This window comes from Trachymyrmex cornetzi, unplaced genomic scaffold (assembly GCF_001594075.2).
Source record: "Trachymyrmex cornetzi isolate Tcor2-1 unplaced genomic scaffold, Tcor1.1 scaffold7, whole genome shotgun sequence".
Classification (NCBI taxonomy): domain Eukaryota; kingdom Metazoa; phylum Arthropoda; class Insecta; order Hymenoptera; family Formicidae; genus Trachymyrmex; species Trachymyrmex cornetzi.
This window is the reverse complement of record NW_017300025.1, coordinates 459,895-475,959: the sequence shown is the minus strand read 5'-3', so window position 1 is coordinate 475,959 and position 16,065 is coordinate 459,895. Positions and strand designations below refer to the sequence as shown.

Sequence of the window (16,065 nt, the reverse complement as noted above, 5' to 3'; positions counted from 1 at the left end):
AATCAAAATTCTTCTTTTCCATGGAATGGGAGGAAAGGAAAGATTCTGATTAGTTGATTCGCTTATGCATTATGCATTATGCGTTATGCAAGAGTGTGTGCTGCGGCCTTTAATGTCTTAAGATGCTAATACAGCCCTCTGGCCGGTATTCATAGTCGGTTCTTATTTTAAGACCGTCTTAAGTAATGTCGCTAATGCGGCCCTCTGATTGGTTCGTGACTTCTTAAAATTGCACTTAATAGCGTTTTCGGCCCGACCGGGTTTGCACCAACCTGGGTTGGATTAATGGCGTTTTGCGCTCCCCTATTGGTAGAGCGTGTGACATCAACCAATAGGAAAGATTAATCCAACCCAGGTTGGTGCAAACCCGAAAACGCTATAAGACGGACTTGAATATAAACACCGACAAGATATTATTAAAGACCGTCAACCCTGGGTAAATTTTCGGCGGTATAAAAAGGGCCCCAAGAGCCCGGAGGTAATTCAAGAACGCTGACATTACCGACGATTGATATACATTTGCTATTATTAACATAAATATTTGGCTCATGCATTATTAAATTCATGATTTTTTATTACATAAATGTCCTATAAATAAATATACATACTTGTAAAGCTGTAATATCCTATATATTGCAAAAAAATCACAATTTTTTCTCTGCAATTATCATCTTTATTGATAATCAAACTTTGATGATAACACTGAAATCTCAATTTTAAAGAAAAATCGAGTATTATTGAGTTATAAATGCATAAATATGTCTACTAAACTAATAAATCATAAAATTAGTACAATATTATCAGTTTTTAACTCTTAGGCCGGTATTCATAGTCGGATCTTATATTTAAGACCATCTTAAGATGTCATGAACCAATCAGAAGGCCGCATTGGCGACTTAAGACATTACTTAAGACGGTCTTAAAATAAGAACCGACTATGGCCGCGGTTCGATACACGCTCACAACGTTTAAAAATCATTTCATCCTTGTTATTTGTCAAATGTTAAACGAAGACAAACAATGCTCATGAGCGTTGTCAGCATGATTCGGACCACGGCCTATGAATACCGGCCTTTCATTTCAATATTCACAAGGACGCGAACTCCCGTAAGGGCCTGCGCACAATAGAGGAACAAGAATTAGATATTAAGATTTCAACCTATCAGAAACCGTGTATTCCGATGTAATCAGTTTCTGATAGGTTAAAATCTTAATATCTAATTCCTGTTCCTCTATTGTGCTCAGGCCCTAAGGATGTCGATCTTTAATAGTATCTCGTCGGTGATGTAAGATTTGACTGATGAATACCGGCCTCTGATTGGTTAATGGCATCTTAATATTATCTGCACTTAAGGGCCTGCGCACAATAGAGGAACAGGAATTAGATATTAAGATTTCAACTTATCAGAAACTGATTACATCGGAATACACAATTTCTGATAGGTTGAAATCTTAATATCTAAGGGTGATGTCCTTCAAGCATATCTAAGAGAATGATTCTGTGATTGGCGATACGCGAATCCGCTTACGCACGATCCGCTGCATGGGACATCACCCTAATTCTTGTTCCTCTATTGTGCGCAGGCCCTTAGACAATCTTAAAGATAAAAATTGATTATGAATACTGGTCTTTGATCTTTTGTATTTCCTCTTTCATAATAAATTAATTAATTAAACACCAATTTATTTTCAATTTTTATTTCATTACCTCAAAGTGTATAAAATCATTGGAAAAAAGAATTAATATTTAAACTCAAATTTACATAACCGATCGAGTAGTAATGATGAATTTTCGTTTCAAAAATTTGTCTACTTTCCCAGATGGCGTAGAAATACGGCAGCTTAACTTCGTCATTTTCGGAGCATTTCAGAATTCGAAGCAATCCGTGATCATGACGTTTATCGCGGTCTATCACATGGTGGAATTAGTTAATTAATCTGAAATGGTCTGAAACTGAAATGTTAAATGATTGCCAAGCGATACCGAATGCTCGAGGCACTCGAACATGGCACACCATTCGATATATACGAATTATGTGATTGTTGGATGGAGCAATAAATGAAATAGTATTATTGTTATGATTCTCTAACCAGGATTTATTGCAGTCGGGATTCTTGTGCGCGCTCGTGCAAGATGTAACAATGTCTTAAAAGTCGTCGTTAACGTTATCGTTAACGGAATTACTGATTTTTCGCAACGACAGCTTTATCAGGCTTCTACAAAAGATGAACAAAAAGATGGTCACGGCGTTCTACTTGACGCTAAATATAGCCTTCTCAATTATAATTGTGCTTCTCAACAAATGGCTCTACATTCATACCCGTTTTCCGAATATTACGCTGTCCATGATACACTTCTTTATGACGTTCATCGGCTTGATAATCTGTGAAAAGTTGGATGTCTTTTGCGTCAAAAGTATTGACATCAAGGAGATGGTGTTCATTGCCATGACATTTTGTGGATTTGTCGTTCTAACAAATCTGAGTTTGGCCCACAACACAGTTGGGACTTATCAGGTGGCAAAAATGCTAACGACACCTTGCGTGATAGTAATGCAGATGATATTTTATAGAAAGCGTTTTAGCATACTTGTTAAGCTGACCCTGATACCGATTACACTGGGAGTCATAATCAATTTTTATTACGATATACAATTCAACATTATTGGAACCATCTACGCAACACTAGGAGTGTTTGTAACGTCTCTGTATCAAGTTGTACGTCCTACTGTTATTTCTTACTTTTGATAAATAAGAAAGTCAGAATTTATGTATTACATAAATTCTAGATACATACAGTACTGATTATTTCTTTTATTACTTCTTACAGATGATAAACAGAAAGCAGAAGGAGTTTCAGATGGATCCAATGCAATTGTTATTCTATCAAGCACCATTATCTGCTGTTATGCTGTTGATTGTTGTTCCGATTTTGGAGCCTGTAGGACAGACATTTACGCACAAGTGGTTATTGTTGGACATAGTATGTTTCTGAAACAATAGCAGATAGCTCTGAGGAGCTTTTGAGATTATCAAATTGAATGATCATATTGCACTTTATTTATAGATCATGGTGATACTATCAGGTATAGTTGCCTTCTTCGTGAATTTAACGTCTTACTGGATCATAGGAAAGACCTCGCCTTTAACGTATCCTTACATTAATATTACATTACGAGATGTATACAAATGTGCACGTTATACACTTTAACAAGATGTTCAGATATAATATGGTTGGACATTCCAAATTCTGCCTTCTGCTACTGGGAGGCTCGTTACTTTTCCACGAAACGTTAGCGATAAATCAAGTCATAGGTATAACTCTAACGTTAGTGGGAATTATATTATACGCTCACGTCAAAGTAAGTCCAGCTTTTGTACGTCTCGTCATCTTCGTACCTCGTATTCAATAGAATATTCCCTTCTAGATGAAAGACAACCAGACGATAATACCAGAGTTTGAAGATGGAGAAACAAAGCCTCTATATAAAGTATGATTCCATTTTAGGCTAAGATAGATCAAAGGAATTGAAAAAGGAAAAAACAAATCGTAGAGAGTACTTAATGATGTATAAATTTTGTAAGTCACTGAAATGTACACTGTAATAAACATTTATTTATTATTCCTGAACTTGTTTAAATAGTTCCTCATTGTAAAATAAGTTATATGATCTCGAGAAGAATGATTGTTGTATAACTTAAATCTATATATAAATTAAAAAAATAAAAAAAATATTTATAAGAAGCAGTACTAGAAGATTGTATGTATACATAAATCTATTTTCGTAGAAAAAAGTGAGCTTTATTGACTATATCTCTTTACAATCCTGTTTAACAATTCTTATTAATTTTGATTATATTTCATATTTTATACAATTTAGATATACAAAAGTAAATTTATCTACACGCATAATCTACTAGTGTTGGCTCTTATAAGTATTTTTTATTTTTTTAATTTATACTTTTTAAATTTAAAAATTTACATTAATTTCATAATTCATAATTATATTTAATTATATATAATTATACGTAATTAAATAAGTATATAATTATATATCTTAATATATTATGTAATTTACATTATAATAATTACAATTAAATATGATTGAACCTTCAGCATACATAAAAAAAATTAAAGTTCAAATTTTCAAATATCAATAAATTGTAATTGTTTTATTTTTATATTCTTCTTTATTTTCTGCTGAAATAGATTAAGAAAGAGAGATCGTTATACAATTAAAATCAAATTGGAGCGAAAAATTAAATCAGCACGACAGCGTGAGTACAAAATGCATAATGAAAATTTAACGAAAAAAAATTTACGAGAAAATAGTATCTTGAAGCAAAATGGGTCGACGTCACACCTTGGGCTGAGATAGTTGAACTTGTATTGAAATCAGCGGCAACTTCAAATTAAGATTACGATTTATCGTTAGCTTTTTCCCAGGTGTACCGGACCCAACGAGTGCTCTCCTAGAATGCCTTTATATACGAAATCAGTCCGTATGTCGCACTCTCGAGAAACTATCGTCTCATGAGACATCTAGCCATTGAAAAATGTATCAATTGCTAGACGCGGACTTTTCGACAGATAGTTTGCAATCTATTTCCTACAGACTACTGACGTAACTATTTTCTCTCAATCAACAATTCAGGAGACATATCTCTTATTTTTGAGTTTATCTTCTAATTTTATCGCAAATGATGAAATATATTTGCACAGTATCGCTGAGTGGATCAATAAACGAGCTTGAGCTTCGGAATGTGGCGCGCAAGCTGCGCACGTTCAATTTTCGCTAATGGCGTTGCTGTAATAACGCAACTGGCAGAGACTAGAGAGGGGGGGGGGGGTTCCTCCGTCCGTTACTGATCAAACAAACTCTAGCAACGTGCTCGTCCGGCCGGTTTACGTTGGTCTATTTTTGCAAAAGGGGTAACAACGATGAAGATCGAGGAGGTGAAGAGCACCGCCAAGACCCAGAGAATTTCAGCCCACACACATATCAAGGGACTTGGACTCGATGAGAATGGCTCTGCCATCCAGAGCGCGGCCGGTCTCGTCGGTCAGGAAATGGCGCGTGAGGTTAGCATCTTCTTGAGAGCAGCGGCGTTTTCCAGTAAATGCACGATATATCACGTGTCATGCGATACTAGAAGATAAATTAGAATGATGGAAACTTTCAGAGTAGCGTCAAAGAGAAAGCATCATGATTTCCTTGTCTTGCTAGAAAATTCATATTTTTCTTTATTGCCAAAGAATGTATCACGATTCTGTTTCTAGTTTAGCTATTTATGTGTTATTGTGGATGCGGTCCACTTGGCGCTACAAATGCTTTGAAGCGTTCGATTGACTAATCGGAAGAAAGAATTTTACTAATTGATCAATCAAAAAATGCTTTGAAGCATTTGTAGCATCGAGTGGACCGTAGCCATGGTGTATAATTATTTAATTTTAGTTTAATTTGTTCCCAAAATAGGTTACAATTTAGTTCCTTTAGTCACATTAAAACTTACCAATCAATCTCATAAATTAAGATATAGCATCGCAGTAGAAAAAAAACCATGTATAAAAATCATAAGAATCTGTGTACTTACATCATATGTCAAATGACATTCAAATTTCAAGAGTTTCAAGTCAACAGTTTTTTCACAGATTTAGTTTTTTATTATTATTGTACGTTAATGATATGATGGATGATGAGAAGCATAAATATAATGTTCTTACAGGCAGCAGGTATCGTCGTTGACATGATAAAGTCAAAGAGAATGGCAGGACGTGCAGTGTTATTGGCTGGTCCACCAGGTACAGGCAAGACTGCGATAGCACTTGCCATTGCTCAGGAACTTGGTAACAAAGTACCTTTCTGTCCTATGGTGGGCTCGGAAGTTTACAGCTCAGAGATTAAGAAAACAGAGGTCCTCATGGAGAATTTTAGGAGGGCCATTGGTTTAAGGATTAAAGAAACTAAAGAGGTATATGAAGGTGAAGTGACCGAGTTGTCACCTGTTGAAACAGAGAATCCTATGGGCGGTTATGGTAAAACTGTATCTCACGTAGTCCTCGGATTGAAAACTTCAAAAGGCACAAAACAATTAAAATTGGATCCTTCGATATATGAATCTTTACAAAAAGAGAAAGTGGAAACTGGCGATGTAATTTACATTGAAGCTAATAGCGGGGCGGTAAAGAGGCAAGGTCGAAGCGATAATTTTGCTACGGAATTCGATCTAGAAGCGGAGGAATATGTTCCTTTACCGAAAGGCGATGTACATAAAAAGAAGGAAGTTATTCAAGACGTAACGCTGCATGATTTGGATGTAGCTAATGCTAAGCCACAAGGAGGACAGGACATAATGTCAATGATGGGACAATTGATGAAGCCTAAGAAAACTGAAATTACAGGTAAAAGAGAAAATTAACCATATTAACATTATTTCAGGACAATTCATTATATCAATTTTTAACAAAAGAAAACTAAAATTTAAAGTGAGAAAAAATATAGTTGTTTATTGAGTTATAAATGAAAAATAACGCTTGTACTACTATTTTGTTAAGTAACGGAATGGAAATGGAAACAGGCATATATTAATATTTTTAATATTTATAACTTACAATTTTTTTTAATTCAGTCATATTAAAGATATGTTCAATTATAATTAGAAATATATTTAATCAGGTCAAAATTATTTCAGATAAGTTGCGGAAAGAGATAAACAAGGTAGTAAACAAATATATCGACCAAGGCATCGCTGAATTAGTACCAGGAGTATTGTTCATAGATGAGGTTCATATGCTAGACATAGAAACGTTTACTTATCTACACCGCGCGTTGGAAAGTGCTATAGCGCCGATCGTTATTTTCGCTACGAATCGTGGCCGCTGCGAGATCAGAGGAACCGAAGACATTATCTCTCCACACGGCATACCTCTCGACCTGTTGGACCGTCTTCTGATTATAAGAACTCTTCCATATTCTAGACAAGAAATTGAACAAATAGTAAAACTGAGAGCTGTTACGGAAGGACTGCAAATTGATGATGAGGCTCTATCCAGTCTCGGCGAACTCGGCACGAAAACTACTCTCAGATATGTAGTACAACTTTTAACACCCGCAGCTTTGGCGGCGAAAGTCAATGAAAGAACTAGTATCAAAAAGGAGGACATTGAAGAAGTTAATGCGCTTTTCTTGGATGCTAAATCGTCCGCTAAGATACTCTCGCAAAATCAAGATAAATTTATGAAATAAAACTTAATTTTATGATAGATACAATATATTTATAATTATTTTCCTTAAATCCATTCATTAAACAGTAATTTAATTATTAGATTTTTGTCGATTTTATTTTAACTTTCTCAAGTCTTTGACAGTTACTTCTTTAACTAGAATTAATAAAAATCATGTTCTTAAAAAATGTATATATAATGATATTAAAAATTACATTATAGGGAAATAGTTTTATATATATTAGAATACATGTTTTTCTCACATAGAATTGAATTATTTTAATATGAATGTTACATCAATAACATTTCAAAAATAAAAATTTCTCATGAAACAAACAATATGTTTATGTGTCTCTCGTAATTTTTTAATATACTTTGAATTTTGAACTAAATTAATGAGTTCGTAATTAATAGTAAAATCGCCAATAACATTCAGCATCAGCTCTCAAAGCTTTTATGGCTGTTCTACAATGTGCTTTTTGTTTCCTGTTTCTTGCTGTTTGTCTCTTGCCTTTTTGATCAAGAAGGCAAGAGACAAACAGCAAGAAACAGGAAACAAAAAGCACATTGTAGAACAGTCACATTATTTCTTATTGATTTAATTCGTTAGAACCTATAAAATTTCTATTGTTTAATAGTAAAATACATAACAGATATTTTGTTATACAGGATCTCTTGTATATTGCACAATATTTACATAATAAAAATAAAAATCATGTTTGTTAATGTTTCGTAAGCTACCGTTTCGTTAGATGTCTTAGATCAAACGTTAAACTTCTTAGCATCACGAGATATTAACGACGAAAATAATTTCTCAATATTGTCTTAGATGTTGAATGACTCAGGGTTCAAAAGCTGAAAAGTTCAAGCTGTAATCAGAAGTTGTGACATCACTGCGATATCTACACCCTAAGTATAAAATCTCCGTCAATTTTAATACTCGTTAGTTTTAAGATCCTCGAATGACCGTACTGTTAAATATCGAGCACCGCATTTCAATCTGTTCCTAATACATTTCTGTATGTATTTCTTAAAAGTTAAGATGCAGTACACTTTAAAAATGACAAAGTGCTCTAAGTTTTTAAATAAGTATAATATTGTGGTTAAGCGTAGTTTGCAACTGAGTAGTTCGCAAAGGCAGAATATGAGTAAATTGCTTCCACAAAAGGAAGAATTTCAAACGAGACACATCGGACCCAGAGAACACGAACAGATAGAGATGTTAAAACTAATTGGATTTAAGGTAATTTGCTTCTGAAAATCATTTATATGATGAAAATACTTATGTTGCAATTGGATTAACTTTTGTTCGCGATGCAATATTGCAGAGTCTTGATGAATTAACGGAAACCGCAGTACCAGCTAAAATTCTTCACAAAGGAGATCTAAATCTCGACGAACCAGTTAGTGAGTAATTTTCTCAATTAACGTACACGATACTTAGATTTTATCAACACGTGATTGTGCTAATTTGGAGTAAATTGTTAGGCTTTTGTTTCATTGTCTGCGAAATTACACAGGTTTCTTTCTTAAGAATACATATATATAAATAGCAAAAATGTACAATTTTTTTGTTGTAAGATAACTGCGATGGTTCATTCCGTGAAAACGTGACAAGTCACGAGACTTATACGATTCGACTTGCCCTAATACTGATAACCCTTCACGCAAATCCATTATCTCAGGTCACAGTTCAATCTCGTGCGTCTATTTTGCTCTCACGTGTTGTTCTTCTTAAATAAACTTAATCGCATACCATTACAGATTTCTATATATAATTTCTTTTTCCGATATTGTGTGCTACTAAATATGCTATTGCATATTTTCTTCATTGCATTTTCGTTTCAATAATATTACATCAAATATATATAATAATTAGAATTTTCCTTTTTCGTTTTTTTGTACGTGAAGTAAATAAAATTCCATTGTACATATAATTAAAAATTTAGATGGTATAAAGTATAAAGTAAAAATTAATACAAATAATTTTTACAGCTGAGTACGATTTAATGAAGAGGATCACAAAAATTTCGGAAATGAATGACGTATGGCGTTCTTACATAGGTATGGGGTACCATAACTGTTGCGTACCACATACGATTATGCGTAACATTTTTGAAAATCCTGGATGGTAAATCGTGTGCTGAAAAATATTAAGAAATATGAGATACATAAGAAGTCATATAAAAACAATTTCATTGTATTTCGTCACAGGACGACGCAATATACTCCTTATCAGCCAGAGATTTCACAAGGACGGCTCGAAGGCTTACTGAATTACCAAACCATGATATGTGATTTCACGGGGATGGATGTGGCGAATGCTTCCCTCTTGGATGAAGGGACAGCGGCAGCGGAGGCTTTGGCACTTGCACATAGATATAATAAGAGAAAAAAATTGTTTGTCTCCGACCAAGTACATCCTCAGACAATTAGCGTTATCGCAACACGCGCCGCTTCCTTAAGTTTGTCCTTAGTAATCGGTGATGTATTTAAAGTAGACACCAGCGGAAAAGATATTGCCGGTATTCTTGTACAGTATCCCGATACAAATGGCTACATCCACGATTTTGAAGATGTTGTTAAAAGGGCGCACATTAATGGGGTATGTTATTAAAAATTATAATATATATAATAGAGAATGGCTCAAAAGATTTCAAATAGAAATTAAGAACAGCTACGAGCCAACAAACAAATTTTAATATAACATATAATAGCCTTGATATTAAACATAAAAATAAAAATAAAACAACGTGAGAATATATGTACTTAAAACTAACGTTTCGACCATCTTCGGGTCATTATCAAAGTTCTAAATCAATTGTATGTAAATAGCGGGTGACAAAAATAAGTAATCCTAGAAATACGAAGCCGAAAAATAATTAAGAATAAATCTTTGCTGTTTAGGTCTTGATATCAGTAGTGTGTAGTCGACATAAGGTAGACTACTCTTAATTATTTTTCGACTTCGTATTTCTAGGATTACTTATTTTTGTTAATTTATTTTTGTCACCCGCTATTTACATACATTTGATTTAAAACTTTGATAATGACCCGAAGGTGGTCGAAACGTTAGTTTTAAGTACATATATATTCTCATGTTTTATTTTTATTTTTATGTTTAATGTCAAGGCTATTGTGTTATATTAAAATTTGTTTGTTGGCTCGTAGCTATTCTTAATCTAATTATAATATATATACAATGCCAATAAAAATATTTCTTATAAATAATTCTAATACAAAAAAGAAAAAAGTTTTATAATTTTTATAAAAAAGCCTTATTTGTAGAAACTTCACTGTATATTAAAAATGACATCTTACAATAATAATGTATTTTCTTACAGACACTTGTCTGCGCTGCTACCGACTTACTAGCGTTAGCTGTGCTTCAACCGCCGAGTGATTTCGATGTCGACATATGCGTGGGTACGAGCCAACGTTTTGGAGTTCCTCTTGGATATGGTGGACCTCACGCTGGGTTCTTTGCATGCCGACAGAGATTGGTGCGCTTAATGCCTGGCAGAATGATAGGTGTTACGAGAGATTCCAATGGACAGGACGCTTATCGTTTAGCCCTCCAAACGCGCGAGCAACACATCAGAAGAGATAAAGCCACCAGCAATATTTGTACCGCACAAGCGTTACTCGCTAATATGTCCGCAATGTACGCGGTATATCACGGACCTCAGGGAATACGAGACATCGCGAGTAGAGTGCACAATTTGACGCTAGCTTTGGCGAAGGGTTTGGAGGTGGCTGGAAACGCAATAAATAACATATACTTCTTTGATACCATTACAGTGTCGCCAAAGATTTCTGTACAGGTGATAAAGGAAAATGCGAATAAGGCTAAAATAAACTTGAGGTATTTCCCTAAGTAGACAGCAATAGCGCCAATAGCTTATGATGTTATCAATAAAATTACGAACGAAAATTTACAGATATTTTAACAATGGTATGATTGGAATATCTCTTGATGAGACGACGACAGCAGAGGACGTGAATGATCTTTTTAAGATATTTGCAGCGAATATTACAGTTGAAGAAGTGGTCAAAGATGAAAGCTTCCTCGCGAGAAGTTTGGACAAGTCAAATTTCCATCGTACTATTTCGTACTTACAGCACCCTGTCTTCAATAGCTATCATTCGGAGACAAGAATAGTTAGATACATGAAGTCTTTGGAAAACAAGGATGTATCCCTCGTACATAGCATGATTCCACTGGTGATTATTTTCTTTAGTATTATACTTTTATATATATGTTTATGTCTATGCTAATATTAACGTTTATCAGGGTTCTTGCACAATGAAGTTGAATTCAACAACGGAGATGATGCCTTGCAGTTTGAAAAGTTTCACAGACATACATCCTTTCGCTCCGCTCGAGCAGGCTAAGGGATACCAACAATTGTTTGCCGAGCTGGAACGAGATCTGTGCGCAATCACCGGCTACGATGGTATTAGTTTCCAACCAAATAGTGGAGCACAAGGTGAATACGCGGGTTTGAGGGCTATACAATGTTATCATGAGTCGAGGGGAGACAAACATCGACAAGTTTGTTTAATTCCGATATCGGCGCATGGCACAAATCCCGCATCCGCTCAAATGGCAGGTATGCAGGTGGAACCTATCCTCGTACGAAAGGACGGTTCAGTTGATATAACGCACTTGAAAATTATGATCAACAAGTACCAAAAAACACTATCGTGTCTGATGATCACGTATCCATCGACAAATGGAGTATTCGAAGAAACGATTAGTGATATATGCAACATGGTGCACAACGCTGGTGGTCAAGTATATTTGGACGGCGCAAATATGAATGCTCAAGTTGGCTTGTGTCGACCTGGTGATTATGGCAGCGATGTGTCACATCTCAATCTACATAAAACGTTCTGCATTCCACACGGGGGTGGCGGACCTGGTATGGGTCCTATCGGAGTGTAAGTAATCATTTAAATCTTGAAATCTTACACGTAAGGTCTGTTTTTTTGTGGCTGAACTAGTATTACACTTATGATACTTAAAATAAAATATTTAAAATTCAGAAAGCGAGATAGAAAAATTTAGTGCAGTCCAGTGCAGTGACAAAGAACAGTTCTATTGTTAAAAGTTACAAGTTAAAAAAACTATAATTTATAGGAAGCGACATCTTATACCTTTCCTGCCGAATCACCCAGTGATAAATTGTTCGGGTAACGACCATAGTGATTTAAAGAATCTCGGTTCCGTATCCGCCGCGCCTTTCGGATCATCTGCCATTCTACCGATTTCGTGGGCTTATATCAAAATGATGGGTCCGAGAGGCTTACGCAAGGCTACGCAAGTGGCTATTCTTAACGCCAATTACATGAGCAGGAGATTGGAGAAGTATTACAAAACGTTGTACAAGGGTAAAACTGGGCTGATTGCGCACGAGTTCATCCTAGATGTAAGAGACTTCAAGAAAACTGCCAACGTTGAGGCCGTTGATATTGCAAAGAGATTGATGGATTATGGTTTCCACGCACCGACCATGAGTTGGCCAGTAGCTGGTACTTTAATGATTGAACCGACCGAATCCGAGGACAAGACTGAGTTGGACAGATTTTGTGATTCTTTAATCTGTAAGTTAAAAAAATTTGAATAATGCTTAAAATATCTTAATGACAAGCATTCTTATCGTCTCATTCACGTTTGTACTTCTCGACAGCTATAAGAAAAGAGATTGCGGACATTGAAGAAGGAAAATTAGATATGGTACAGAATCCTTTAAAAATGGCACCTCACACACAGAAGCAAATTATAACAACCGAATGGAATCGACCATATTCGCGAGAGTTGGCAGCTTTTCCTGCTGTAAGAATCTTATATGAACATTGTATTAAATATATATTAATTCATAATAATTACTTTGTAATTTTTTAGAAATTTATGAAAGGATGCAACAAGATTTGGCCAAGCGTTGGAAGGATAGATGACATATATGGCGATAAGAATCTATTTTGTACGTGCCCACCTATTTTGCCTACAGATAATAAATAATTGTGATGTTATATTTATATACCCTGTACAGTTATTTAGTTACGTAATGCAGGACTATTTAAATATTTATTATAACTTTTATACAAATATATTATTTATATAAAACATAATGTTTTTTTTATCTATGTGACAGTAGACGAAATATAACGAGAATCTGTCTTTAAGATTAAATTTTTAAATGAACATTATCTTTGTTTTCACGCTCGTAGAATATATTTTTTTTATATCTAATTTTTCATACTACTTCTCTATTTACATTATTGTAAATTTACACATTTTGTACATTATAGACCAGGCATAAGATAAGCAATGTTGTCGAGCATCTGAGAAAGTGTTTCAGGTTTAGCTCCATTAGTTTCCGGCAATTGCTGCGTTAAACAAATTAACGGACCTAAGGCACAGAGCAATGAATCCAGTAGAACCGAAAGACTACCGGAAACAGCTATTTGACCATCATGCTCCTTCAAACGTTCTCCGATGATTGTCAAGCTTTCACCAAGCAATTTAAGATGAGCTGCAACATCAATTGGCTGCGTTCCAACGACTTTATACATTCCCGTGCCTATTACTGGCTCGTTAACCAGATCTTTATTGGAACGATTTGACGGTGGTGAGATTGAAACATTCCCAACGACAGACGGTACGCCGAGTTGAATAGTTTTCCTTGTAGAAGCAGGCTTTGTTTCTTTCCCATTACCTGAAATACAACATATACAGAATAATTTGTTAATGCTGTATTGAACATTTAAATGATACATGTGTACAAGAGATAAACTAATAACTACAAAAATCACACGATAGATATATATATATATATATATATTTGGTTTTACATTTTTGGCTAATGCACATGCACACAGAGAAAAAAGTGGAGATAAACTACATAACATGACATACAAATCATACATTGCCTATATACAAGAACCAATAAACCCACCAATTTTATTAATGAATTTTTTTCGCGAGGCGGGTGGTGGCATTTTCCAAACAGGCTCATCTTTATTTGCTGGTAAAGAATGAGGCTTTGCTGCTAAGCGCTTTGCACGTCTGCGCCAATTATATTTTTCCAGATGTGGTACTGTAGCCCACAGCTCTCCTAATCGCTTAGAAATTGCCGCAAAATCTACAAAAAGCAACAATCAATAAACAACATCGAAATTGCATGCATTTATAACTTAAGAAAAAAAAATCTCTGATACCCATGTAAGGAGATTGCTCTAACAGTTCTTGCCTAATTTTCTTTGCCCATAGCATGTAAGCAGTAAATCTTGTTTTCTAAAAATGTCAAAAAATTAAGGTCCTCCTTTGATATTCATTCTTCAATAGTACATACCCCTTTATCCTTGCGTTGGGATTTTGTTTTGCCTACAATTTTTCCATCCTTAATAATCAATTTTTTCTTAGATTTTTCAAGCATGTATAAACTATTTGCTTGTGATGGTGTTTCCTGACCTAGTGGTGGCTCCAGCTTTCTGAATCCCATTTCTCTTTCGTCAATCAAGAGAGGATCTACTTCATCACTTCCAGAGTCTATACTCTCATCCTCGTTTATCCCAGAGGGATCATCGGATTCTGAACTGGACGACTGTCCCTCATTATCAGACAGTGGTTCTATCTTAAGCCTTTGTTGTGCATGAATCGAACCAGAATTCTTTCTCTGTTGTCCAATGTTACCCACTTGGGTAGATTGCATGGGCAATATCTGCTGTTGCTGCTGTTGTACTTCATATTGATCTAAGAACTGTTGACTTTGTAGCTGCTGTGCCTTTTGTCGCTTGAGTTTATTTTCGGTAAGATCATCGGATTCGAAGTCAACAAGCTTGGAAGATTTCTTCCTCACACGGCCACTACGGGAGATACCCGTGACCTCTAGATCTGAAAGATAAAGCAGACTGCACCTTGCCAAAAAAAAGAAAGGGTCCAATGTACTTTGCAATAGCTAACTACCAGGCTTAAACATTTATAGAGTCAGGATAGACACAGTACAGAAATACTACTTCTATACAGGCTACAATGTATCAGCTACTAAAGATGTGGGCAGCCAGTCGCAGTACAACTTGCACTTCACTTTGCTTCACTTCTTTTCTTTGAGAAATCTGCATTATGTTTTTATGAAAAATAATTATTCAATTAACCATTTTCATAAATAGGAGATGACAATGAGATGTAAGCAAATTTAAGGTGAATGAAGCTCTCTCAATGACAGACATTTGTACATTCCTGATTCAATTTTACTTTTTTACCATTCATCAAGTCCATTCATCAGATATACGCAATAAGTTGCAGAAACGTTTAAGCAGCATGTAAAAATGAAGTGATTGCTGATCTCTTAAAGTCATAGGGTACACAGAAAGATCAGAAAGGTGATTCGGCGTAATCGAGGTTAGCTCGATATCATGAAAATTTGTATTTGTTTTTTGACAACAATGTACGGCGCGCAGTTAGTACGACGATTATCCGCCATATACGCCGAAGCGCTAGCACCTAAATATGTATAATGCAAATGAATGTTACAGAAAGAGAGTTCCGAGAGTTCTTTACGAGCGCGCGCCAGATCATGCGATGTACCGCAAGCAATATCAGCGAGCAAGCAAACAGTCCGTACGATGCAGTCTCAATAGCGTGATGAAAAACCGATGCTCACCGTCGCTCTTCTGAGCGCGTGCTTTCGACGATCCGAACACATCCATAGCGTCCTTCCGCTGCCAAGATGCCGCCTGAACACGCTGAACGCGCTGAACGCGCCGCCGCCGCGGCGTACCCTCGGATTTCGCGGGCTCGTCGCTCCACGCGTTCATGGCGCGGCATTCAATTC

General features: G+C 35.5%; 4 protein-coding genes across 9 annotated transcripts; 3 read left to right on the top strand and 1 right to left on the bottom strand.

The window, feature by feature from the left end:
• The first annotated feature begins 1,871 nt into the window (after positions 1 to 1,871).
• Positions 1,872 to 3,573, top strand: LOC108767618 (solute carrier family 35 member E3). Of its 2 annotated transcripts, none has more exons than XM_018517585.1 (5): positions 1,872 to 2,718; positions 2,831 to 2,983; positions 3,068 to 3,150; positions 3,224 to 3,362; positions 3,429 to 3,573. In XM_018517585.1, the coding sequence occupies exons 1-5, from the start codon at positions 2,227 to 2,229 to the stop codon at positions 3,495 to 3,497; spliced, it is 936 nt and encodes a 311-aa protein (XP_018373087.1). In that variant the 5' UTR covers positions 1,872 to 2,226; the 3' UTR covers positions 3,498 to 3,573. The 2 variants fall into 2 exon arrangements, with proteins under 2 accessions (XP_018373087.1, XP_018373088.1); XM_018517586.1 differs by having other exon boundaries at positions 3,414 to 3,481.
• Positions 3,574 to 4,813: 1,240 nt separating this feature from the next.
• On the top strand, positions 4,814 to 7,249 carry pont (RuvB-like helicase pontin). The gene is made up of 3 exons (XM_018517584.1): positions 4,814 to 5,083; positions 5,728 to 6,403; positions 6,694 to 7,249. Exons 1-3 carry the CDS (start codon positions 4,943 to 4,945, stop codon positions 7,245 to 7,247), a joined length of 1,371 nt encoding a protein of 456 aa, XP_018373086.1. The 5' UTR covers positions 4,814 to 4,942; the 3' UTR covers positions 7,248 to 7,249.
• Positions 7,250 to 8,033: 784 nt separating this feature from the next.
• LOC108767611 (glycine dehydrogenase (decarboxylating), mitochondrial) lies at positions 8,034 to 13,299 on the top strand. Its single transcript, XM_018517574.1, has 10 exons — positions 8,034 to 8,468; positions 8,554 to 8,632; positions 9,221 to 9,356; positions 9,440 to 9,830; positions 10,570 to 11,090; positions 11,167 to 11,449; positions 11,520 to 12,169; positions 12,369 to 12,832; positions 12,919 to 13,064; positions 13,134 to 13,299. The coding sequence occupies exons 1-10, from the start codon at positions 8,247 to 8,249 to the stop codon at positions 13,248 to 13,250; spliced, it is 3,009 nt and encodes a 1,002-aa protein (XP_018373076.1). The 5' UTR covers positions 8,034 to 8,246; the 3' UTR covers positions 13,251 to 13,299.
• A 123-nt stretch (positions 13,300 to 13,422) lies between these two features.
• On the bottom strand, positions 13,423 to 16,063 carry LOC108767614 (HMG box-containing protein 4). 5 transcript variants are annotated; one of them, XM_018517581.1, is made up of 6 exons: positions 15,895 to 15,961; positions 15,198 to 15,346; positions 14,584 to 15,125; positions 14,450 to 14,525; positions 14,188 to 14,373; positions 13,424 to 13,947 (listed from the first exon to the last, which is right to left on the bottom strand). In XM_018517581.1, the coding sequence occupies exons 2-6, from the start codon at positions 15,208 to 15,210 to the stop codon at positions 13,535 to 13,537; spliced, it is 1,230 nt and encodes a 409-aa protein (XP_018373083.1). In that variant the 5' UTR covers positions 15,211 to 15,346; positions 15,895 to 15,961; the 3' UTR covers positions 13,424 to 13,534. The 5 variants fall into 5 exon arrangements, with proteins under 5 accessions (XP_018373081.1, XP_018373083.1, XP_018373082.1 ...); XM_018517580.1 differs by lacking the exon at positions 15,895 to 15,961 and adding an exon at positions 15,494 to 15,654; XM_018517582.1 differs by lacking the exon at positions 15,895 to 15,961 and adding an exon at positions 15,494 to 15,654 and having other exon boundaries at positions 13,425 to 13,947; positions 14,584 to 15,119.
• Between the last annotated feature and the right edge of the window lie 2 nt (positions 16,064 to 16,065).

Excerpts from the sequence above, each read along its gene's own strand:
- LOC108767618 (XM_018517585.1), top strand. The coding sequence starts at position 2,227 with ATGAACAAAAAGATGGTCACGGCGTTCTACTTGACGCTAAATATAGCC. Across the intron at positions 2,719-2,830 it reads TAACGTCTCTGTATCAAGTT|ATGATAAACAGAAAGCAGAA; the intron begins GTACGTCCTACT and ends TACTTCTTACAG. Across the intron at positions 2,984-3,067 it reads AGTGGTTATTGTTGGACATA|ATCATGGTGATACTATCAGG; the intron begins GTATGTTTCTGA and ends CTTTATTTATAG.
- pont (XM_018517584.1), top strand. The coding sequence starts at position 4,943 with ATGAAGATCGAGGAGGTGAAGAGCACCGCCAAGACCCAGAGAATTTCA. Across the intron at positions 5,084-5,727 it reads GTCAGGAAATGGCGCGTGAG|GCAGCAGGTATCGTCGTTGA; the intron begins GTTAGCATCTTC and ends ATGTTCTTACAG. Across the intron at positions 6,404-6,693 it reads TAAGAAAACTGAAATTACAG|ATAAGTTGCGGAAAGAGATA; the intron begins GTAAAAGAGAAA and ends AAATTATTTCAG.
- LOC108767611 (XM_018517574.1), top strand. The coding sequence starts at position 8,247 with ATGTATTTCTTAAAAGTTAAGATGCAGTACACTTTAAAAATGACAAAG. Across the intron at positions 9,357-9,439 it reads ATTTTTGAAAATCCTGGATG|GACGACGCAATATACTCCTT; the intron begins GTAAATCGTGTG and ends ATTTCGTCACAG. Across the intron at positions 11,450-11,519 it reads TACATAGCATGATTCCACTG|GGTTCTTGCACAATGAAGTT; the intron begins GTGATTATTTTC and ends AACGTTTATCAG.
- LOC108767614 (XM_018517578.1), bottom strand. The coding sequence starts at position 16,048 with ATGAACGCGTGGAGCGACGAGCCCGCGAAATCCGAGGGTACGCCGCGG. Across the intron at positions 14,526-14,583 it reads CCCAACGCAAGGATAAAGGG|AAAACAAGATTTACTGCTTA; the intron begins GTATGTACTATT and ends TGACATTTTTAG. Across the intron at positions 14,374-14,449 it reads AGAGCAATCTCCTTACATGG|ATTTTGCGGCAATTTCTAAG; the intron begins GTATCAGAGATT and ends TGCTTTTTGTAG.